The sequence below is a fragment of the Coenobita brevimanus genome, chromosome 93 (assembly GCF_032717465.1).
Source record: "Coenobita brevimanus isolate Jiangsu-jjx chromosome 93, ASM3271746v2, whole genome shotgun sequence".
Classification (NCBI taxonomy): domain Eukaryota; kingdom Metazoa; phylum Arthropoda; class Malacostraca; order Decapoda; family Coenobitidae; genus Coenobita; species Coenobita brevimanus.
In genome coordinates this window covers 29,819,179-29,845,567 of record NC_137046.1, presented here as the reverse complement: position 1 = coordinate 29,845,567, position 26,389 = coordinate 29,819,179, and the positions used below count along the sequence as shown (strand labels likewise).

Here is a 26,389-nt window from a genome sequence, read left to right as displayed (position 1 = left end):
AAAGAGGAATATTTGGCTGCCAAGCGTAGGGCTAGAAGAGAGGTATACAGGGCAAAGTCTGAGTCACAGAGACAATTACTTGATAACCTAAATCATGGGGAAAGGAAAAATATATTTAGGGTGGCAGGTCAGGTGAAGAGGGATAATCGGGATATCATAGGTGAGCAGTGTGTGAAGAATGATGAAGGAAGGGTAGTGGTGAACAGTGAGGATATTAAAGGTGCATGGAGAGAACATTATAACCAGTTGTTGAATGAGGAGTTTGACTGGGACAGGGAAGGTTTGGAGCCAGCAGATCCAGTGTTTGGCCCTTGGTCTTTGATTGATGCTGCTACTGTGATTGAGGCAATAGGCAGGATGAAGGTGGGGAAGGCAGCAGGTGTGTCTGGGTTGACTGCCGAAATGTTGAAGGCCTCATGAGATATAGGGGTGAGGTTAGTCACTGACCTGATAAATAGGATTATTTATGAGTGTGTTGTCCCAGATGATTGGCTGAAGAGTGTAATTGTAAATGTGTATAAAGGGAAGGGTGATGCCCTGGAAAGAGGAAATTATAGAGGTATAAAGCTTTTAGATCAGATAATGAAGGTAATGGAGAGAGTTTTAGAAGGTATGATTAGAAAAAGAGTGAATACTGATGAGATGCAGTTTGGGTTTATGCCAGGTAGGGGGACCACTGATACCATATTCATTGTTCAACAGCTTCAGGAAAAATATATTGGTAGGAGAAGGGATCTGTATTTTGTTTATGTTGATTTGGAAAAGGCCTTTGACAGAGTCCCTAGAGAGGTGGTGAAGTGGGCAATGAGAAAGTTTGGCATGGAGGAGTGGCTGGTTAGGGTGGTTATGGCTATGTATGTGGGTGCTCGCACCCAGGTAAGAGTGAATGGAGATTTGAGTGATGAGTTTTCCGTGAATGTTGGTGTGCATCAGGGGTCAGTTTTGAGTCCCATTTTGTTTATCATGGTACTTGAAGTCCTCTCACATGACTTTAGAAACGGACTCCCATGGGAGATGTTGTATGCTGATGATTTGGTGTTGATTGCAGAGAACGAAAGGGAGGCGAAGGAAAGGTTTAGGAAGTGGAGAGATGGTATGGGGCACAAGGGCTTAAGGGTAAATGCAGGTAAAACAAAAGTGATGATATCTAGAGTTCGTGGCGGTACTGTCAAAGACGAGGGAGAGTGGCCATGTGCAGTTTGCCACAAGGGCGTGGGAAGTAATTCCATCTTGCGCGGTGTTTTTGATAAATGGATGCACAAGAGATGTAGTGGTATCAGAGGTAGATTGCGAGATAATGCTGATTTTATGTGTACGGCGTGTCTGGGAGAGATGATGGAGATTGTCAGGCGTGAAAGGATTGAATTTGCTGGTGAATCTCTTGAGTGCGTGGAAGAGTTTTGTTATTTGGGAGACGTGTTGTGTGCTGGAGGTGGGGCTGGAGCTAGCTCTGTGGCTAGGGTGAGAAGTGGTTGGAAGAAGTTCAGGGAGCTCTTGCCTCTCCTGACATTGAGAGGACTCTCCCTATGTGCCAAGGGGTCTTTGTATGCAGCATGTGTTAGGAGTGTAATGCTGTATGGTAGTGAGACTGGGCAGTAAAGGAGGAGGATATTTGCCGGCTCAGACGTACAGAAATGACAATGATTAGGTGGATGTGTAGTGCGTCCCTGCGTACAAGGTCTGGGGAGGCTGGGTTTACGATGGAAGAGTTGAGAAGTAGGATGGGACTGGAGTGTATTGATGTTGTGATGAGGAGAGTTAGATTGAGATGATTTGGACATGTGGAGAGGATGGGGGATGATAATAGGGTGAGGAAGGTGAGAAGTGTTAATACTGGGGGTGGGGTTACGAGGGGTAGACCAAGAAAGACATGGGACGAGGTCATTAACCCCTAGGGTATGCAGTTCTCCAGCCTCGACTACCCCCAGGACTCAAAAACAGGTCTATTTTTCGACTTTCTTGAAGGTTAAAAGTTTTATGCCCGATTTATAGATCTTGAATTTACACACTTGAAAATGCAAACCCCACCCTCCTAGACCCAATGGTTACCAAGCTATGGCCCATCAAAGTTTATAATAGTTACCCGTCACGGCCCTGGCAAGAAAGAAAATACACCGCTTGCACTTGTTCTCTGCACAAAAATACGTACAATAAGCACCAAAATCAATTTTTTTTTGTGTGTATTGATGTTATAAACCATTGTAATGTGTTTAGAAAAAAAAAATGGTGATAAACCCACCCAATAAATATGAAAAATAGTATAAATTATCCTCCCCTCCTCATGTCTCCAATCCCCTCCCTCCCCTTCCCTTCCTTTCCCTCCTCTTTCCTCCCCTCCCCTTGCCTAGCTTCCCCTCCCCCCTACCTTCCCTGCCAAGCTGTCAAATCTAGCTAGGGAAAATGGTCACGAATTCCCCCAGTAAAAATATGATAAATAGTAAAAATTATCCTCTCCTCCTCTCCCCACCCCATTCCTCCAGTCTCCTCCCTCTCCTTCCCTTCCCTCCCCTCCTCTTTCCTCCCTTCCCTTCCCTCCTCTCACCTAATCTCCCCTCCCCCCTTTCCCCTCCCTCCTCCCCTCCCCTCTGAGCTGTCAAATCTAGCTAGTTTTCTTTTCGTCTCGTTTCTTTTTTTGAAAGCTCCAACATTTTTTTTTCATGCGTCGGCATAAAATAAAATGTCTTTTTCGAGTGGGTTTTGAATAAAGACAGCCAAACTAAATGTGGTGTGCATATCTCTATGCAAAGACACGAATAAATTATAGGTAATGATTCAAAAACACGCGCCATAAAGTGTAAAAAATACGCAGTATTCGAGGCTGGGGAGGTAAAGATACTGCGTGCTAGGGGGTGGGGGTGAGGGTAGGGGGTTGGGGTGGTTGTGGGAGGTGGTAAGGCCAGGAGAGGGAGTATGGGGATGGAGGGATGGGAGGAGACCACCACAAGACACAAAGGAAGGGCCCCAGTGAAGTACAGGGACGTGGAGGGAGAATAGGGGGGAAATACCCTCCTCCAGTCATGGGGGGATCCACATGGGAGGGGGGGATGCATGAGGTGGGTGTGGGAGTGGTGGTGGTGGGGTCAGGGTGGTGGGAGGTAGGGTAGCAACAAGGTAATGGGGTAGAGGGAGGTGAGGGTACACCCCCCCCACTGCCTGAGTACAGGGGGTGGGTCCCCCCTCCAGTGTGTCCAACACTTAGTTCTGATTGGTTAGAAGCCATCTGCATCACAGTTGGGATGGAGCCAGCTGCCGCCAGTTTTTTGTGGATGTTGCACGATCGGTGTTGCTCGTCCTTTTAAGAAATTGCGCAAAAATCCCGATCAATGAGATTAGTACTTTAGGGGTTAAGTGTGACCTCAGGGTTAAGGGACTGAACAGGGAGGCTGCAATGAATCGTGCAGCATGGAGAGCCACCATTAGGTGACCAAGGCCGATGCATGCAAGCATGTTGGAGCCTTTAAAAATGAAACGAAACGATGTATATATATTCCACTCAGGGATGAGTAAGGCTGGTCACTCTCATCTTAAATCTGAGGACCAACTTGCCTAGCCTCGGCCTCATATGCTCCTCATGGGGCAACATAGGATTGAATGATTGATGGATAGAGAGAGAGAGAGAGAGAGGTTAGTTTATAGTAGTTCTTGAAGATACACCGTTCATACGTATTCCATCTGTCAGAAGACTGGGTAATCCGGATCACCTGAGGACCCTGTGATTGTTTTCATTAGAAAGTTGTAGAGTACAAGGTCATCTCATTGAAGTGTTTAAATACTGATTGGGTTTGATAGTCTTGACAATAAAAAGTTGTTTTGTCTCAGCACTAACTCAATATGCGGCTATGGATGGAAGCTGGAATTAAAAAGACTTAACGCCTGCATATGTGAAAACTTTAATGTACTGTACAAGATCTGCTCCAGTTGGGAGAGACTCCCCATGAATGTTGTTGTACCACTACAGTTGAGCAGTTTTGAAGAAACCTCCTTGGGATATTACATTAGAGTGAGGGCAAATTGGATATGTATTCCCAGGCAGGTACAAAGTACTTTTATCTCGTCAATATGGACCACAGGGTCTGAGATACTAACAGCACATTGCCAGTAGGGAGCAACTGGGTAACATGGCGAATTCGGGGGAAGCTCAGAGCCGCACGCAGAAGTAACCCGGAAGGTCATGCAGTCCACCGATGCGTGTGTGGCAGCTATAAAAAAGGTGGATTTTTTGTCAATTCCTTGAATTACAGGGAAAGGCCAGGTGTCCTTGATAGTGACACTGAAGCATGTGTAAACATTATATCTAGTAGAACTCTAGAATGGCTAAGACAACTGATGCCTCATACACATTGAACGTTATCAGCACCCGATGTGATTTTGACAGGTGTGACAGGGAGTAAAATGAAAATCGTAAGACAGTTACTGTTGACACTGAGGGCAGATAAACGATCTCCTGTATTACTTGCTCCATTCTGTGTGGTTGAGGACTTCCCTCTGCTAGCTGATGGGTTATTGGGCCTTGAGTCCATGGAGGAGTATAATGTGATTATACACCCTCAGAGACATTCCATTACCTTTAATGGGAAGGAGCTTATGGGCCTTATCCCTCAGCAACCAAAGCTGGAAATAGTGATGTCCAGCAAGGAGCCATTCAACCAGTTGTTACCCCGACAGGTGTAGCATCAAGGGAATTGCCAGACGAACACGAAACGGAGGGTATGGGCTGGAAGCAGGTAAAGGCTGTAGTGAGTGGGAGTCACCAATTGCCCAGTCGGACTGTCTGCAAAGGTCCTGTCCGAGTACCTGATGTGTCTGTGGGAACTGACGTGGCATGCTTACCGGAGACCGTAAAACATAAGGCATTGTCGCTGGAGTCCACCCTGAGCAGTGTTGGACAAGACCAGATGACGCCCCTCTTCATCACAAATATGAGTAGTGGCGCAGTTGTCAGTTGTTTGGTTACATGTTAGGGCAGGACGTCTTGGCATATCTAGATGATTTGATAATTGTCAGCAAGGACATGGGCACTCACTGTAGTAAGTTGAAACAAGTGTTAGAAACATTAAGGTCTGGAAGTCTGAAAATCAAGCTGTCGATGTGTGAGTTCCTGAAGTCATGTGTTAGATTTCTAGGGCACTTAGTCGATGGTGATGGCATTAACCCCTTAACCGCGGGGCGTCACTTTCGTGACGCTTGGGAGCAAGGGATCATATTGCGGGGTGTCACTTTTGTGATTCTGTGTTATGTTGAATTCACCCAGGCTTTCAAGTGGTGGCTTGTATCATCTATCAGTACTGCCAATGTCCAACACTAGTCAGCACTCCTAATCTCATCTGTACTCCCATCCATTATTGACAATTTAGCCATTTCTCCCCGTTCTTGATTCCCCTCCCTACCTCCCCTCCATTACCCTCTCCTCTCGCCTGCCCAGCCGTGCCACGCTAAGTAAATCTTCCCTGGAATTTTCCACTGATTTCATCCATTGAAATAAGCCCTATGCCCTATTCTTATACCAAATAATATACGTATACAAAAAAGAAATAAGGTAAGTGATAGTGCCATACACCTGGAATTGGCTAATTATCACCTGACAACACCTCACGTTCACTTGTTCGCTAATTTTCGCTGTTTATTTCCCCTTGAAATATGCCGTATAATCTGTTCTCATAATAAAAGTATATATAAGAAAGGAAGGGAGAAGTCTAAGTGATATTTACATTCACCTGGAACTACCTAATTTATTATGCATTGTCTAGATTTCCTGCCAATCATTTCATAGCATATATATTAGCAGCTGTCACCCCGCTGACATTGGCAGCATTGGACTCCCCCTAGGCAGGCCACCACACTGTATTCAGTTTACTGTCGTCTTTCAAGGTGAAAGCACGTCGGATTCGCGCCTGTCCAATTCCTCCGCTTTTTGGACCCATGCAAAGGGCCCTGTGACCTCTATCCCCTACTAAACCTCGTGTGGAAAGGGCAAAAGAGCTAAGTGACTGTTGTGGAACGTCAACTGGCTAATTTGTCAATGAAAATGATAGACAATGATTACGATCTTTCTGGTGAGTAAAACAGTGCAAGTAGAAATGTAAATAATGTGTAAATAATGTGTAAACAGCAAGTGAAAGCAATGAATGTAAATATAAGTGAACAGTAGAAAATAGTTTTATAAGTTACTGCAAGTGACAGTGCATAACACAGTGTAAATAAAATAGAAATGTAAATAATGTAAATAAAATAGAGAACGTAAATAGAAATGTAAATGAGTAGTAATATAAGAATACGAGTATATATACTAGGAGTAATGAAAGTGAAAGTTTCACTCTAGCATGTATGAATATTATGAGTTATGAAAGTGGAAGTGAAAGTGACAGATTCACTCTCAACGCTAGTATACAGGACGAGAAAGTGAATGCTACATATTTTACTGAAAGAGAAATTGAATGCCTACAGTGACAATAAACTACTATTACTGAAGAAAACTTATGGATAAAGACTGTCGATATATATAAGGGTTATATAGTAATAGAAATATAAAGTGTGAGTGTTTTTATGAATAATAAATGACAGAACACCAGCGGCAAACGAGTGCAAGTGGGAAGGTCATACGCGCTCGTAATTTTCATTGCTTTCAGTGTTTTTTTTTTTGGAGTATGGATTCCAAACTATTTGAGAATCATAGAATAGTGTTTCTAGTGATAATATCAGGCTGTGGTAATTATATTACGGGTTGTCGGGAAGTGTAAAGTGGGACTTCATTACTCAACTTCAGAGGTCTCCACAAGTCCTATGGTTCTCAACAAAGGCTCAACAAACATCCCAGGAGAAAGCTGAAGGTATGTGCCATATGCATATATAATTTTAATATTCTAGGACTAATAACTGATTTTTGGCAAATATTTTTAGAGAGTCTGTCGGAGTGCTAATATGCCCGCGAGACACGCAAGTCAAGCAAAAACAACCCCGCAGTTTAGGGGTTAAGGCTTTTCTGAATAAGGTTACTGCCATGATAAATTTCTCAACATCCAAGTCCAAGGATGACGTTCGCTCGGTTCTCGGGCTCACTGGCTTCTATAGGATCTTTGTCCACAGATATGCTGCTATTGCATCACCGTTAATGGCACTACTCAAGAAGGATGCAGCATGGAAATGGGGATCATTGGAAGAGAAAAGCTTCGATGACCACAAGAAAGCCATGGCTGAAGCTCCTGTGTTAGCGTTCCCTGATTATACTCAACCCTTTTACCTGTGCATGGACGCCTCAGGTTCGGGTCTGGGAGCGGTGTTACAGCAGAAGGACAAGCAAGGCAAAGCGCACACCATTGCATATGCCAGTAAGGCACTAAGACCCCCAGAAAGTAATTAATCGGCGACACACGTGGAGACACTAGCAGTCGTGTGGATGGAGGGGAATTCCTGGAATATCATCTTCTGTTACTGGATGACTATTTTAACTGACCATGCACCCGTACGTGACTTGTTCAAAGGGAGGAACCTGCACGGTAAGGTCTCGCGTTGGTACACCAAGGTAATGGAGTTTGACCCAGGAGTCAGATATTTTCCGGGCTGTCAAAATGTCATTGCCGACGCGTTGAGTAGAAATATTGCTGCTGCCATATCTGAGGATATCCCTCTCACTGGGTATTCCCTGGAGATGGTAAAAGCGGAACAACGAAAGGATGCAATGTGGTCTCAAGCCATCTGTGCCTTGGAGTCAGGCGACGAGACTTGTCTTCCTGAACTTCCAATACCGGTGACTCACTTCCACCTTCAACAAGGTCTCTTATATAAGAAACCACCAGGGAAGTGCACTGTGTTTCAGTTGGTTGTTCCTGCTACTCTACAGCAAGCTGTGTTACAGTTGGTTCATGACGTACCTCAGGCGGGTCATCCCGGACGTGACAGATGCATATGTGAGGCAAGAAAGAAGTACTATTGGCTGACCACGAGGAAGGTCCTAGAAGCCCACATTAGACAATGTGTCAAGTGTGTGGAAATACGAGAAACAACTGGACCTCCAACTCCCATCTTGGAGTATCCCCTGCTGGAAAAACCTTGGGATACAGTCTCCATTGATCTATTGGCATTGCCAAGAAGTCATCAAGGCTCACACTGTGTGTTAGTGGCAGTGGACCATTTTTTACAATTCACTGTTTTAGCACCCTTACAGACGAAAACTGCAGAGGAAGTGGTGCACGCTTTTGTAACCTCAGTGATTTGTCCATATTCTACACCTAAGGTATTGTTCAGCGATAATGGCAGTGTGTTACAGGAAATCTGTCGTACATGTGGGGTAAAGCAAGTCTTTGTTATGCCGTACAGTCCCAAGAGCAATGGCCTTGTGGAGAGGACAAACAGGAAGATATTGGAAGTCCTGAGACCAGCAATCAACTCAATGGAGGATGCCTGGCAGGACTGGTTAGCACATGTAGCAGCTACCATAAACTCCTCAGAAATTCGTCAACCGGGAAATCCCCTCATTACATCCTTTATGAAAAAGAGAAAGTGTTGCCCTACGATTTGCTAGCTGGACCTCATACTCCGGTGTACAATCCCAAGGATTACAACAAGGTCCAACTTGCAAGATTTCAGCACATACATAGTGAAGTACGGAGAAGATTAAAAGCTTCAAGAGTGGAGATGATGGGGAAACAGCACAAAGGTAGTCAAGAAAAGACCCTGGAGGTAGGCCAGAAGGTGATGGTCCATATTCCTGAAAGAACTTCTAAGCACAGCACTAAGTTCCGTGGGCCATGTACAATTATGGAAAGAGTGCATGGACATACCTATAGAATAAGGAATGATGCGAATGGAAGTCAGAAGATAGTACCTGCTGACAGGATCAAGCCAGTAAGTCAAGAGCTAGGCCTAAATAACCAATTGTCTGATGTGTTGTCCCCTCTGTCTTCGTTGCAGTCTATGTCGTTGTTTGTACCTGTCCTTATCCAGGAGTATCCCAGCAAGCCATGATCCCACAGCAAGGGCAATTAAGGGAGTATCTTCTCTTGCAGAAATGTGGCTGTGGCTTGTACTCCTCCCACATTGCTTGGGGTGGACCTATGGAACGACAGCGGACACGGACACAACTGCACTGATGTCAGGAGCACTGAAGAGTCCACTAAGGTGGTAGTAGAAGACGCTGTCTGTGTGCACAACCCTACGGATGACTATCTCCAAGCTCCAGACACTGTTAGAGATGCATTTAATGGATTGCTTAACCTGAAACACTGTGTGATGGAGATGGGGAAGTCACATGACTTGAAACAGCAGCTGATGGAGATAGGAAAGTTACCAGACCTAAAACAGTAGCTGATTGATTTGAACAGTGAAGCTTTCGTACAAGCTTTACATGGATTAGTCGAGCTTCAAACTGAACATATAGATAGGGTCGTAGACAGGCTTACTAAGTTGCTTGTCGCTTTACCTAATGAAGAATTTGATCTTTCCCAGCATGTCCATGCACGTACTAAGAGAGGACTTGTGGAGTTTCTAGGTATCTTGTTTCAAAAGCTCTTTGGTATGGCACTAGACAAGGACGTAGTGCAATTGGGCAGACAGATGCATGATTTGGCCTTGGCGGCTAAGGCAAATAACAGGCTAATTGTATGCACATATGAACAACTGGGTGCGTTCACTAACAAGACTAATGAGATAATTGTGACTACCAACCATATCGTAAGAATTATGAACAATATCCAAACTAACCTACCAACCCCGACTAACTTAGTGTTAATTGCTTAGTATCTACATGCTCCCGATGAGTCAGTCACCGCTTTGGAGTTGCATTCAGCCAATATGGTGGACGGCTTAATCGATGCAAGTTTGAATAGGGTTAATGCTTTATTGCTTCCTACTCATGTTTTAAGTAATGCTCTTGACGTAGCTATAGTGGAGCATGAACTTACGTCACTTTTTGGTATAAATCAGTTGGAGTATTATTATCCACTGTTGGAGGCCCAGTTGACCCACAATGACATCCTGATATTGGTACCTATGAGGAATGCTATAACATACCATGCATGACGGTTCATTCCTTTCCCTTTTGCTACTACGAGTACTAATAATACACTTGTCATTTTGAAGGAGGGTCCAGAAGTTTAGTTGTGTCTGATGACAAAAGGTATATAGCAGAAACAACTGTGGATGAGTTTAAGAAGGGTAAGGCTTCCTTTCTCAATCTCCATGTATGTCCTGCTTTTCATTTTGTCTTTATACCGTCAGAGGTAGAGGAGTGTAAGATGGCCTTGTTGGACACAAACACTTCCTTTGCACTGCAACGATGCACTTTCCAACCCATCCAACTGAAGTCAGTTTTCCATGTTCATGTACATGCAAAACAGTACTTCTTCTTTCCTGAGACAGAGGACATAACACTGATGTGTGTATCACAACACCAGTTCCTTAAGGTAGTCGGATACTATGTTGCACCGGATTTTTATGAGCTGCACAGTAAAGAAATGGTAATTCTACCTAACAAGCAACATCTAGCTTTGTCTGTGAATTTCTCATCCCAGTTATGACCCTTTCTACCTTCATTCAGTATTTCTTTGTTGAATGTAAACAGGCTGTCTCATGTGTCAAACAGAATTGAGTTGGCGTTGGTCTTCTACTTCTTGTAGGCATGTCCTGTGTTTGTGTTTGGGGCTATTATTTGAAAGGCGTTAAAGGGGGAAACCCACTAAAACCAAAGGTCTGTTCCCGTGGATTACAAGTGGTTCTGCCTCAGTAGTTAGCTTCCCTACACATTGGTTAGGCTACATGGTAATTAGGACTACAATATCGACAGGGATGTCGAAAATGTGTGGCCGAGCAATGTTCTGGTTCTGGCATCACTTCCACAGTGAGTTATGTCTCACACTACCACACTTGTTATACATAGTTGAGTTTATTCATATTTAATGAATATGTATTTTAGTGTTGAGATGAATAACCAAATACATCCTCACTGTTGAGTGTAGTGGGAGAGAGAGAGAGAGGCCAGACATGCTAAGGCTAGCACTTTTAGACATAAACAGGGAGAGTAAAGGAGGGGTGAGGAAAGAGAATAAATTCTGTACATATCTCAGTCTTGGGGAAATATATATGTGTAAATACTACATATACAGTTAATACTGCCTTATTGAGATGTATGTTGTGCATGGTAGAATTGTAATTCACACCTGCTCCTGTACATATCTCCATATGTCCGAGAGGTAGTGGCATCTCCTAATTTTGCTGAGTTGTGCTGGTTCCCAGGGCTGGGCAGCGAGGCAGTCAGATAGCTTTTAGCTCCTGCCAGGAGCAGACGCTTTATTCCATTATTCCCTCTTGTCACAGCTGTATCTTTCTGTGGCATATTAAATAGGGAGAAACACACCTGCTCCTGTTTTTCTGATTCACCTGACACGCTACCTGCTCCTGATTCACGGGCTTATCATCATCAGTCTTGGCGGCTAACTGTGAAATACAGAAGAGACTACCCGGGAACATGTGTGGCATTTCATAATATTGTCCAGTCTCAGCCCGTGTTCGGGAAATCCGAAATCTGGGAAACGGGTACGGGAAATCGAGGGTCGAGTGTATTTTAGAACAATCGCCATCAGTTTTAGAAAAACAGTAGCCATCCACGATTGCAGCTATAGAGTGACTGGAGAGAAATTTGAGATGAGGGTTCAGAAAGAGGGGTAGAAACTATAGAAAGGTAGGTTAGAAGTTAAAGATTGTGTCCAACTCTCTCAGAGGCCTTCGAGATGTCTGATACAATAACAGAGGTTTCATCAAAATCCCAAGAGAGGATGACCAAGAATCTGAGAGAAAAGTAAGAACATCACCACTGGGGGTTTCCTGATGGAACCTAAAGTAATGATTAGAAAGGTCATTATGAGAGGAAAGATGCCTCAGTCTTCATGCTGGAGGGAGTCAGTGCCTTTAGAAATACAAGAGATTAAAGCAATTGGACCTTAAGTAGAGGGGTGTGAATGGTCACCTTTCTTTGGGATATGCTTAATGATAGCAGACTTCAAGCAAGAGGGAAGGTAAAAAGGGTTTTGCTTAGGTAGGATGTCATCTTGGAAGAACGTCATAAAAAAAAAAGTGAAAGAACTCAGTTAGGATGTTTTTTCTTGTCAGAGCCTGTTGAGGGCAGGAAGTACATATTTGAAAGAAATTTTAATGGTAGGCTTGAAAGTTAACCCAATCGGATATCTGGGCCGGACAGATTATGTCTGTGCTAGAGTCAGACGCTCTCATGCTGACCCACAACTTCGCCCTGCTATATTTTTCTTTGATTGCTCTGTGTAAAAACACTTTTCATGATAGAATGTTGGTTTTGGGGTTATTTTAAAACTAAATAGTTGTACTTTATCATAGTATGTTCAAAAAGGGAAAACAAAGAAAAAAGTCAAAATGATGAGTTGAAGTTAGGTGAAAACCAAAAATTGTATACCTTAAAAAAAAAAAAAAAAAAAAAAAAAATATATATATATATATATATATATATATATATAAATCTGATATAAACCATGCAAAACTACAGTAAATTACCTTTACAGTGCTATATAGATTATAGTTATTTATGCATTTTTTTGCGCAGTAAAGCGAAAAGAAAAAGATGCAAATTTTTTAATGATTCTTGGCCGTATATTCACTCTGCAACCTTTTTCTTTGGTCAGTGTAAATACATCTTTTATGATTGAATGCTGGCTGTGGTGTTATTTTAAAGTTGAACAGTAGTAGTTTATCGTAGTATATTCAAAAAAGAAAAACAAAGAAAATAAAAAGTTAAAATGACAAGGTGAAGTTAGGTGTAAACCAAAAATTTTAACCTTGCCGTAGAAAAATATTCAGCAATAAAAATCTAATAAAGATATATAAATCTGATTTAAACCATGTGAAACTACAATATATTACCTTTACAGTGCTCTATAGATTATACTTTTTTTTTGCATTTTATTTTGCGGTAAAACGAAAGGAAAAAGATGCACAATTATATGATTCTTGGTCACATATTCGTTTTCTTTGATTGCTCTGTGTAGATACACTTTCCACTATAGAATGCTTGATGTGGTGTTATTTTGAAGCTGAATAGTTTTTAGTAGAATGTTCAAAAAAGGAAAGCAGAGTCAAAATGACACATACACGTGTGAGGAAAAGTGCGAGTCAGTTACGTGACCTCCAATCATCACGACAGCTACAGCACAACTGCCATTGTTCCCTGCCTTGAGACAGAGCCATGAGTCATACCACACATGCACTGCCTGCCACGCACAAAGCAACCATCCCATGACATCACGCCTGAGTGTCTTTGTTATGAAGCGTAAATGCAATTGATGGTGGATATTTTACAAGAGTGTCTTAAAATGGCGATTACAAGCGTCAATGGAATCTCTGATATTGGATTTGAAATGACCCTCAAAATCGTCATCAGAATCTCAAAAGATTAAGAGGGAGGAGGAGATGGAGAAGTAGCATCAAAATTGTCGAAAGTTAAATTATAGGACAATGTTTGAGCTAAGAATTCAGCTGTATCAGTGGAAGGAACAGCTGCAGAGTCATCTAAGTGAAAAAGAGGAGGGGAAAGAGGAAGGAATGAAGCTATTGGAGAGAATTTTGACCAAGTGCCAGTAGGAGCAATAAAAACTTTAGTAGGAAAATTTATAGCATTTGGGATGGTTGAAGTTATATTTAGCAAGTTGATGAACACACTTTGCACAATTCTAGGCAGAAATGTAAAAATCACATGAACCAGGATTTGGTTGGCTCTGGCATCCTGTGTTAAGCCCAGCCTTGTTACAGACAGCATATGCATATTATTTCTCAAGTTTTTTTTAAACATTTGTTGGAGGGTAAGGGCAAAAGTTCATGTTTCTATGCCCGGGAGGATAGCTATGTAATACCTGAAGTACTCTGATTGCTTATGTTATGAGAGCAATAATCATTCCTGGGGAAGTCAAATACTGCCTGAGGATCCTCAATCAGCAGTGGGAAAGTACCACAAATGTTTCATTTTCAGAGGGTCAAACCTTAACGGAGCAATAGGACAGGCCACAGAAATTTGCATTTAGTTTTGATGAGAGGTGCGAATGGAGAAAAAAGATATGACAGAGAAAATTGAAAGAGTATCGTATTGTTTATGAAGGCTCCAGTATGCTAGCATGCGTCAGCCTTGGTCATCTACTCGGTCTCTGCCAACCTCTTCATTCAGTTCCTTATCCTTGAGGTCACACTCTATGATCTCGTCACAAGTCTTTTTCAATCTGTGTCTCACAACCCAACTCCCAACATTCACTTATCACTTTCCACATCCAATTGCAATCCTCCGTCCTATCCACATGCCCAAACCACCTTAATCTCTCCTTCCTCATCACAGCACCAATACAGTCCAGTCTCATCCTTCCTCTAAACTCTTCAATCATAAGCTTAGTCCCCCAGGCCTTGCATCCAAGGACACATTACACATCCATCTAATCATTGTCATTTCTATAAGCTTGAGCCTACGAATGTCCTCTTCCTTTACTCCCCAGCCTTACACTCCTAACACATGCCACATACCAAGATCTCTTAGCACAGAGGGAGAACCCTCTCGGTGTCTTTAAAGGCAGCAGCTCCCTGAACTTCCCCCAACCACTCCTTACCTTAGCCACAGACATAGTTCCAGCCACACCTCCAGCACTTAATATGTCCCCCAAGTAATACAACTTCCACACACTGAAGAGACTCACCAGCATGATCAGTCCTTTCACGCCTTACAGTCTCTGTATTCTCTCTCTGACACACCACATTATTTTGCGGTCTACCTTTAATACCACTACATATCCTATGCACCCACTTATCACAAATACTGCACAAGATAGAGTTATTCCCCCATCATGTGGCAAATCATACATGGCCACTTTCTGCTTTGACATTACCACCACCAGCCCTAGATGTCATCACTTTTGTTTTATCCACATTTACTATCAAATCCCTGTGCCCCATTGTCTCTCCAGTTCCAAAATCATTCCTCTGCCTCCCTTTCATTCTCTGCAGTCATTAGCATGTCATCAGCCTACAGCATCTGCCATGGGAGTCCATTTCTGAAGTCACATGAAAGAGCATCACGCACCATGACAGACAGTAAAGGGCTCGAAACTGACCCCTGATGCATGCCAACATACTCATCACTCAAATCTCCATTAACTCTCACTTGGTGCAAGCACCTGCATTCATAGCCATACCCACTTTAACTGGCCACTTCTGAATCTCAGGCTTTCTCATTGTCCAGTTCACCACCTTACTAGGGACTTTATCAAAGGCTTTCTCCAAATCAACAGAAACAAATTACAGATCCCTTTTCTTTCCTATATATAAGAAAAAGATTAAGAATGTTGTAACTCCTTGGAAGGCAGTCAGGGATACAGATAAGGTGCTGTACAAGCTATTCTAGGTTAGTAAGGATGGGAAAGATGTAGGGTTGTTCACCAAATGGATCAGGGTTGTTCACTAAATGGATCAGGATAGCCAGATGTGGTGGTGAACATTGCAGTCACCAAAAATGGAGCTTTCAGAGAAGTAAGTAATGGAAATATTGTGTTCCAATGTAGAACTACGAGTGTTGAAGAATTTTATAAAATCAGTAAAGTAATATCATAAAGTTTGTGAGGTTAGTTTCCCAGAAACTCTGGAAATTCCTAAAACCATGATTGTTCTTTGTATAGTATAAGCTTACTCAGCAGTTTACTTGAAATTGGATTAAAGACATCCACACACATTATATTTTGCATAGCATATTTAACTGCTTAAAAAATGAAAAGACACTGATATATCTAAGCAAGTGTAGCTTTTTATGTGTGATTTTTTTTTTTTTTTTTTTTTTTTTTTTTTTTAAATAGTAATTAATAAAGACTCCGGTGTGCTTGCATGGATTGGCCTTGATCACCTAATGCAGCTTATACTGCTCAGTCTCTTGCAGCTTCTCCATTCAGTCCTTTATCCCTGAAGTCGTACATTTTGACTTTGTCCCAAGTTTTCTGTCTGCTTCTCACAGCACTACCCTCCGCATTTGCACTTTTCACTTTCCACACCCAGTTGCCATCTTCCATCTCCACTTGCCCAAATCATCTCAAGCCTGTCCCTTCTCATCATGGCAGTAATACATTCCAGTCCCATCCATCCTCTCACCTCTTCATTCACAATTCTACCCCCCACCCCAGCCCTGTCATTCAGAGATGCACCATACATCCATGTAATCATTTCCATCTCTGTACATTTGAGTGCATAAATATCCTCCATCATTTCCCAAGCCCCACTACCATAGAGTGGTACATTCTTAACACATGTTTCATACAAGGACTCCTTAGCATGGAGGGAGAACCCTCTCAGTGTCAGGAAGGACAACAACTCCTTGACCTCCTTCCAACTACTCCTTACCCATATTACCATGTTAGATTCAGCTTCACTTCCAACACATAATCATGTTTCTCAAATAACAAAACTTCCACACACCCTTGAGATTCTCGAGCAAGTTTGATCCTTTCCAGCATGTATGTTTCTGTGTGCTCTCCTTTAAGTTCCATACACATAAAATCAGCATTATTTTGCAGCCTACATGATATACTACCACACCTTCTGTGCGCCCACTCATCACAGATATTGCACAAAATGGAGTTACAGTAATTACCGCCTAGCATAGTAAATGGCTTTGTAGGTCACAGGATATTGTCTATTACTCAGTGTTTAGTCACCAGATGAAAACTTTATCAAGTGAGTGGGTAGTAGGTGTACTCACATACCACAAAACTCATGTCCCTTAACCCCTTAAACGCGGATCGTCGCTTTTGCGACGGTCGGCCCAAAGGACAGAACGGAGGATCGTCGCATTTGCGATTTGAGTTAATTTTGAATAACCGCGGGCAAGCAGGCTCCAGCTGGTATTGTCTATCAGTACCACCACCCTCTAGCTACAACTAGCATACTTTACCTTTGTACTACTGACCTCAGTTGTTGCCAAATATCGCGTTTTCCCCCCCGTCCCCCCCCCCACCACGGCCCGGCCAGCCTGGCTGTGATACATGGCAGCGCTCTGAGCGCTCAGAACTGTAAATCTGCGATCTCCTCTCACAAGCAGTTTATGCTGCTAGGAAACGCTTGTTTCCCCAGTTGTAACACTAGCTTTTTTTCTCACGGTTTGCCCCTGTTTAGCGTCAGTTTACTGCAGGCTTTCAAAGTGAGATTATGGCGAGTTCTAGCTCTTCCCAGTCAGTGCAAGCGGCCAACAGGAACGAGAATAAAGTGGCGGACATAAGGCAGAATAAAAAGCGCGCCGTGGTGATCTTTTTGGAAGTAATATGATTGAAAATAATGTAGTATACATATTTTTAGCTGTGAAAATGGAAATGTTTGTTGAGTGACGGGAAGACCGCCGCCACAGTGCATGTCGGCCGTACGCTCTGTTGATTTTAGCCTTATTTTCAGTGCTTATTGTACAAATACGGATTCCTAACTACCTTTACGTTGTAGTATAAAGTTTACTGTGACAGAATGAGGCTGTGGTAGAGGGGAAACCGGGTTGCTGGAGGTGTGAAAGTGAAGATTTGGTTACCCAACTTTGCAAGTCTCCACAAGTCCTTGGGTAGTCCACGAAGGCTCAACACCTGTCTCTGGAGAAAGCTGAATGTAAGTACTATCTGCCATACCAAGTATAATGTTCTAGGGTTAATCTCTGATTTTTGGCGAATATTTTCCTACAGGTACTCAGACTGCGATACAACCCCGCCACTCGGGGGAGATCGACTGTACACAGCCGCGTTTAAGGGGTTAACTAAGGAACATTTTGTGAGTACCCTGTTAATATTCTACTCTCCTGTTATTCAGTACCCCACTTTCATATCTCCATTTTGTTCTCTCCTTATAGTCATATGGATTTCCCACAAAATAAAGAACAGAATAAAAAATGGATATGTGTTTAAAGGTTCCTCATAACCAATTATACTGGTGTGAGACATGTTCGGGTTCAGGTGTGTAAATCTTTCGTTCATAAAGCAATGTTTGTTTTCCTGACCTTTTTCCAGTCTTGTCTTCGACCTCCTTCTTGCCAAGGAAGTAAAGGGACTTTTGCTCGTGACTGTACATCCTACTTTGGCAACTGCTTGTGGGTGACTGGTGGATGGGATCAGCTGACTCGCTTCACAAAAGATGAGAAAGGAGCCAAAGGATCCTCTCTGCATCCTAATTTGAATGCACTAAATTTCAGATTGTGCCTAAAAGCCCTAACAGATATTTACTGAGCCCAGTATACCACACTAAAATGAGCAGAAAGTACTGTGCCAAGCCCAGTGTGAAATGATTGCATTGAGTATGTAGTGACATCACTCCTTTGCCTGCCTTGGATGTGGCATTACCAGTTTACCCCTGTTTTCCTGGGGCTAGTTGGAGGTCATACAGTAGTTAAATCTGTAACCTTTGGAAATTTTCTTTATCTCAGAAAAATAAGCCTGGAGTTGTATTTGTCTTTAAAAATATATTTGCATATCAAGGATACATTCTCTTTTGGTCATGAAACTCTTCTGTTGGTTGGAACTCTGTCACTCTAGAAGTAAACCTTGAAAGGCCAGTAATTTGTTAGGTTTTTGAGTAAAAAACTTTCATTTGTTGGCCCCTGAGGTTTATTTATATATTTTTATCCGTGGTCAGCTCTGGGCATCAGTTTGACAGTCTGTTCTCTGAGGCCCAGCAGTCCTCCAGCATGCCAAACTTCTTAAAATACCATTTGAGTTCTAATTCCCTTTGTCCATATTGAATACACCCTAGGGTTTTCTAATTAAGGAGGGTTTTCTAATTAGTATTAGTAGGGGTATTATTATGACATCAGCTGGTCGTACTAAAGATCAGTGAAGTCTGTTTTAATAAAATTCCATTCGTCATTTGCTCCCAACTTCAGCCCGGTATCAAATTATTATCATTTCACACAACAGACAACCTCTTCAACCACTCAACTACTGTCTCTTCCTTCCAGACCCTTCTATCTTTTGGGCTTCCCTCCCTCTTTCATATCTGTGCTCTTCTTTTTTTCAAGCGCAACATACACTACATGTTATAGAATGATAGCAGAATGCTGGTACAGTATGTTGTGCACCAGCATAATGATGTAATATAAGGATGCATTTATTAGAAGAGGAAGAGACAAAAGGTTTTTGAAGTATCTAGCCAGTGTGTTTTTCAAGATCATGTAATTTTCTTTTCTGGAGCAGTTATGTAAAATGGGAGCCTAATCTAGGCCCAGTTTGCAATACTTTGCTACTCAGGCCCATACCAACAAAGAGATTTTATGCTATATCCCACCAGTCTGTTATTCTTACTGTGTCACATCTGCTTTTGGTTTTGTGATGCATCCCAGTTTTATGAATGTAAGACAGGAGCACTGTTTTTCATCATGTAATTGTCAACATGCTACCTAAAACTAATTATATGGAAATAGCCACATCTGTGGTTGCCATGTCATCATTTTTTAAACTATTAAAGGGATGGAGTTAAAACTGCACAACTGTATCATGTACAGGTATACCCCAGTTTAACGATGCAATTGGTTAAGTAAAAACCCATTGCTAGGCAGGGTATTGTATTTCAGGGTAGATTTAACTTGTATAGGGATGCATTTTTGAGCCTTGGGTTCCCCCCCCCGGCAGTGCTAAACTCACCTGGATGAGTCCAAAAACAAGTTTCTAGCTAACCTAAATCCCCAAATAGCTTCAAAACAAGCAAACCTAAGCCTAAAAGCAGTTTATAACTCACCTAAACCCCAAAACAACATCGGAAAATGTCAAAAATAAGTCTGGAAAAACTTAAACTTAGTAAACTGTACCCCAAAATGACAATGTTCACCCCACCTTTGACTATCTATCTACCTGTCTATTGCCAGATGCCATAATCCCATAAGGGGTGACCATTTGACTTTGAGTTATATGTTTTACGGGGAGGGGCTCTAACCCTCCAGACAACTTGTTGACACGTAGGGATCACGTATGGTTTGGTTATATGGTTACCACCCAGCGTTGTAAATGGTTTCTTGGCTTACAGGAAACCATTTGGCTTGTCACTCAATGTAAAGCCACCTGTAAAGGAAAGAAAAGTGATAAGAAGTGACAGGAAAGATGGGAGAAATAGGAAGAGAGGATGGCAGGCACAGAAAAAGAATGATAAAGGCTAAGAAAGAAGTAGGCAGCACTACATCAAGTGAGTGGATGATGGGTGCCACCACCTACCACCTTTGACTAAAACACATTATATATATATATATATATATATATATATGCCAGGGTTTGGCCATCGTTTGGTGGGGTAGGGTAGTATTTCTACCCCCATCATTATTCTGGGTATTATCTCAGGGTCTGCCTGTATGTGATCCACAGTAGTGTGTTTTGGGTGAAGGGTGGACAGTGTAGACCTTAGAAACTAAGGAACTAAGGATATTAATGCTCTCTTTCTTTGTATTCTTCATTTTCCCTTGGTGAAAATGGTGCAGGCAATGGCCCGTACGAAGTTGGGACCATGCAGCGTCACTTGTGGAGAAGGAGTGAGAGAGGTGCAGTTAGAGTGTGTTGATGTTATGACAGACCAGGTTCTGGATGATGATGCATGCCAGGGCTACAGTGTCACCAAGCATCACTTGGAACCGTGCTACTTACCAGCCTGTCACCATCCCAGGTAAGCATTCACATAGCTCTCTTGTGCTGTATCCTCTAATATGTGTCATGGATGTACAGTATTCGGAATGTACCACATTGCTTTAAAGTGTAAAATTTTAGGTATAAATTGTATGGTAATGTTTTTTAATGCAGGTGGAGTGTAGGTGGATGGGGCAGATGTAGTGAAGAATGTGGTGTTGGGGTGCAGTTTCGGCGGGTGCAGTGTGTAATGCCAGTACTCCAAGGATTGAAAGGCGAGACAGTTGGTGGTGAGGATGATCTCGTGACTGATCCTAACCTTGTGGTGGAAGATAGACAGTGTGTTGAGGAGCCTCCTATTCGTGTCCGGGGCTGCCAGGGTGACTGTGTTCCAGGTGAGACCTGGGAGAATCTTCTGTAATGGTGTTCAGGATTTGGGCCAGAGGGGAGTAGGTCCATATGTTGTTGAAACAAAGACAAAAATAAAAGTACAGTAGTGCACCAACTTTCGCTACAGCAGGATTCGCGGAATCCACTTTCGCGGCATGCACCAAATATTCCCTAACTTCCACTTTCGCTTGAAAAAAATCGATTTTCGCGCACAAATTTTGGGTTTGGGACAATATTTTGAACTTTGAATTTCCTGCACCGCCCGCCCGCAACCCACCGCCATCTTGAATGACGTCATGTCAACACTCTGTTCACCCATTCCCGCCATTGTGTACGAGCGTGCTAGCTCCATTGTGTTGGATTCTCAAGGTTCAGTGGCCTATACTATACCTGGTAGTGTGGGGAAAGGGCCTGGTGGTGTGGGGGGAGGGCCGGGAGGCAGTGGTGGTGATAAAAAGTGGCCGGGACATTCAAAGTCAGGAGGAAAGGCCAAGGCTAAAAGAGAGTACCGTGTTGGAGTGAAGAAACGGCAGTATAATAATGAAATGAAAAGGAAGATAGTTGTTTGTATCTCACAATGCAATGTACAATAGTGATTTGATGTACTGTATTGCAAGTGAAAATGAAAATCTGTTGTTACTTTAGGATAACGGGGGAACCAATTAGCCTTTTTACCATAAAGACAATGCCCCAACTTTCGCTAATTCCACTTTCGCGCATTATTTTTGGACCCAATTAGGCGCGAAAATTGGTGCCCCACTGTAATGCTGCATTCACATTTGCTTGACATATTTACTCAGAAAGTTCTCTGCATGCTGGCTGAATGGTTGGAAGCACCAGGTAAGGTGAAGGGCAAGGGCTGTGTGCATTCTTAGACACACACACACACACACACACACACACACACACACACACACACAGGAAGTGGGATATTTTTCTTGGCCTCTATAATTCGAGAGTGGAAAAATTTGTGCCAAAAGTAAGGGGGAAAGAAAACAGGAAAAAGGAGTGGTTTAATAGGTGTATGATAGCAAAAAAAGAGAGAGACACAGCATGGAACAATTGGAGAAAGAAAGGTAACAACAGAACAAAGGAAGAATATAAAAGAACTAGAAATGAATACTCAAGAATACGTAGAGAGGAAGAAAGGAATTTTGAAAAAGGTATAATAAATAAATGTAAGGATGAACCCAAACTGTTTTATAGATTTGTCAGTGGAAAACTGAAACAAAAGGAAGGAATCACCAAACTCAAAGTAGAAGGAGAGGTCTATAAAGATGCAGCAATGCAAGCAGAAATAATGAACAAATGTTTCCAGTCAGTTTTCACTAATGAAAAGGAGTTTGTGGAAGGGGAGGGAGTGACTAGGAATATAGTGATAAAAGATATGAAAGTGGAAGTACAGGAAGTGCATAAATTACTGGAAACTCAAGATGTAAGGAAAGCCCAGGACCTGATGGAATTTCTAATTGGGTACTGAAGGAATGTAGAAAACAATTGGCGGATAAGATTCACAGTTTAATTGTGTATTCTCTGGAAGAGGGGAAAGTGCCTCAAGAATGGAAGAGGGCAAATGTGGTACCAATTTATAAGGGAGGAAACAGGGAAGAACCCCTGAATTATAGACCAGTGTCCCTAACCAGCATGGTCGCAAAATTGTGCGAAAGAATTCTGAAAGATAGATGGGTGAAATATCTGGAAGAGATGAATATTTTGGCTGAATGTCAGTTTGGATTCAGAAGTGGAAGGTCATGTGTTAACTTGTTGAGCCTTTACTCAAGAGCGATTGACGTGGTACAGGAGAGAGATGGTTGGGTGGATTGTGTGTATTTAAATTTGGAGAAGACCTTTGACAAGGTACTCCATAAGAGACTAATGTGGAAACTAGAGCATATAGGACTGAAGGGGAACCTCCTGGAATGGATGAGAGACTTTTTGAGAAACTGATAAATGAGGACAGTAATAAAGGATACGATGTCTGGATGGAGGGAAGTAACAAGGGGAGTCCCTCAAGGCTCGGTGTTGGTGCCAGTAATGTTCCTGATTTATGTAAATGATATGGTAGATGGAGTGAACAGTTATGCAAGTCTGTTTGCTGATGATGCAAAGATCTTGAGGAAGGTAGAGATTGAGGAGGATTGTAAAATGCTGCAGGAGGATCTGGATAGGATACGCAATTGGAGCCGGATGTGGGAAATGAAATTTAATGCAAAGAATTGAGAAGAGAAAGATTTGGGAGTGCTGGTCCAGGATAGTTTGACACCTGAAAATCACATAAACAAGGCAGTTAGAGAGACGTTTAAACTCCTGACTAGTATAAGAGTAGCTTTTCATTATGTGGATGAGGAGATGATGAAAAAATTGATAATGGGGATGACTCGCCCCAGGTTAGAATATGCAGCAGTAGTGTGGTCCCCACACAAAAAGAAAGATGTAAACAAGATTGAGAGAATACAAAGAACAGTAACCAAAATGGTCCCCAGTCTGGCAGATGTCGTACAGAGAGAGGCTGGAAAAGCTGCTTTTGCCTTCCTTAGAAGAAAGGAGGAAGAGAGGCGACGTGATTGCAGTGTTCAGTACTGTGGTGGGAGTAGATAAAATTGACAAAGAAGATCTATTTTTATGGGATAAGAGAGCAACAAGGTGACACAGAATGAAACTGATGAAACCAAGCTGCTTGAAGGATATCAAGAAATATAGTTTTCCTTATAGATGTATAGACCTGTGGAACAGCCTGGACAAAGAGATCATCTAGTCTAAAAACTTAAACGAATTTAAAGCTAAATTTGATTTACTGAGAAACAGAGACGGGACCCCACGAGTGTAGCTCATTTCCTGTATATCACAATTAGGTAAATACACACACACACACACACACACACACACACACACACACACACACACACACACACACTCTCTCTCTCTCTCTCTCTGCCATCTGTGAACACACCCTGGACTGTTGCCTAGTACAGTAACCCGCCCACATAGTACTGTAGTCCAGCAATGAGTCCTTTACCTCAGAAAAGGTAATATGGCTCTGCATGGTAGTTTTACGTATAATTCAATACCAATTCCCCCCCCCCCCCCCCCAGATTTGAAGTACCTGTATTTTCATTTTTTTCACAAGCTCCATTAGGCTATCCAGCATAAACTGCTATACTATTGTTTGGAGGTATTACTGCATTGTTAAGTGAAGATGAATGAGAGTCACTAGGCTTGGTGAATGAGTTTGGGAATGTATATGAGGAACAAAATTAAAGTGAAAGTAGCTAAGAGTCTTTGAAAGAAATGAAGTCAAAATGCAGTGAGGGTGGATAGTCAAGAAATGGAGAATGTGATTGTACTTGAGTATTTATGTAGTATGAGAAGAAAATATGGAAGTTAAGAGGATGAATTCTATGAAAGGGTAAACTGGGGGAGATAGGTCCCTGGTTCACTTAAAGCAGTGATTAGAAGTAGGGTAGTTAACAGAGAAATCAAGTCACTGCATGAGAGTCTTGTGATCCTGTATATCAATTTATCTATTGCCAGATGTCTTAATCCTGCAAGGGGTGGCCACAAACAAATTACCTCCATGTTGCCCTGTCCCCTGCCATCATACTGCCTTGCTTCCAGCTCACACCCCCCTCTCTCTTATACCTCCACTCCATCCTTCCATCTCATCCTCGACCTCCCCCTCCCCCTCCCCCCCTCCACCTCACTTACATACACTCTCCTTGTTAGTCTTTTGCTTTCCATCCTCTCATTGTGGTCAAACTATCTCAGTGTATTTCATCTAACGCATTCTATCACATCCACATCAACACCACAATGCTTCTTCACTTCCTCATTTGTCAGTCTGTCCCTCCATATAACTCCACACGCTTCTCTCAGGTAAGTCATTTCCACTACACTCACTCTTAACTTGTGTCCTTCCAACTATGTCCAAGTTTCACTTCCATGCATTAGATCTAATATTGGTATCACAATATTATCATCTAGCAACTTTTTTTACTTCCATGCTCACATCCCTGTTTCTTATCACTGCTTTCAAAGAACCAGCAACCTTTCTTTCTTGTTGTACCCTTTCAATCACTGCAACCTCCAAACTTCCATCCGTACTCATCAGACTACCCAAGTATTTAAGTGCACTCTCATTTTCCTTTTCCGCATCATCCAAGCACACTGTACATTCAATGGCTGTATTTCTCGCGAAGACCATAGCTTTATTCTTCCCTACATTCGCCTTTAAATTCCGTTTCTTGCACATTCTCCCAAACTCATTCACCAAGCCTTGCAGTACCCCAATGTCTTCACTTAATAATACAGTATTATCTGCAAACAACAGTACAGGAAGTTTCCAAATGCTGTCCTCTCTCATTATAGCCACTCCAACATCCACTGCCCTACCTCGCATCTCTTTTATAACCCCATCCATATTTAGATTGAACAACCATGGAGACATGACACATTCTGTTTCAGTCCAACATTTGGATAGAAAAATTCACTCAGTTCACAATCCACACACGCTGCAGCCTTAGCACCCTCATGCATACTCTTCACGGTATTCAACAAAATCCCATTTATACCATATATTTTTAGTATTTTCCACATTCCTTGTCCATCCACCCATGTCTTATGCTTTCTCCAGATCCATGAAGGCCACTTACAACTTGTTTCCTTTCTTTAGAAGCTTTTCCACTAAAGACCTAAGAATGAATATCTGATCTACACAGCCTCTTCCCTTCCTAAAACCTCCCAGTTCTTCTTCAACTACCGTAATTCCTCAGCTATTTCCCCAACTTTGTCAATAAGTATCCTGCCATATACATTTCCTCTTACACTAAGATGACAAATGCCCCTATGATTACCACACACTTTTTCCCCTCTTCTTTTGTACAGGGGAATAATTATACCTGACTTCCAATCCTCTGGGACTCTACAGTACATTCCTTCCAGGCTAATCTGCGCATCCTCATATCTATTGTACTCTACCTTTCCACTATGCTTCAGCATTTCAGCACAAACTCCAACAATTCCTGCAACTACAGGGAGTAGTGACTACGCATTCCCACATTATATCTTCTTGTGTTTATTAGTAAATAAAACACATATACAGTATATAAACATAGTTTGTTTTTCTCAAGCACCATTCCATTAAAACAACACTTCGTTTTAAGCAAACTCCCATGGACCCTATCTCGTGCTAAATCGACGTTCTACTGTACCAGGGTTTAGCCATCATTTGGTGGGGTAGGGTGATATTTCTACCCCCATCACTATGCCAGGGTATCGTATCTCGGGGTCTGCGTGTACTGTATTGTGCTGTGCTAAATAATGTAGGTTATGGTATGTTGTCTGTGATACCAGCCTATATTTAAGCTGGTAACTGAGAGGGCTGGATGATCTAA

At 42.3% G+C, this 26,389-nt stretch overlaps 1 protein-coding gene across 1 annotated transcript in view; it reads left to right on the top strand.

The window, feature by feature from the left end:
- Nucleotides 1-26,389, top strand: part of LOC145412391 (uncharacterized) — a 235,392-nt gene that overhangs the window by 204,493 nt on the left and 4,510 nt on the right. Inside the window, exons 15-16 of the mRNA XM_080282280.1 lie at nucleotides 20,468-20,649; nucleotides 20,784-21,004. Of these exons, the coding sequence (XP_080138406.1) occupies nucleotides 20,468-20,649; nucleotides 20,784-21,004 (403 nt within the window). The remainder of the gene's footprint in view (nucleotides 1-20,467; nucleotides 20,650-20,783; nucleotides 21,005-26,389) is intronic.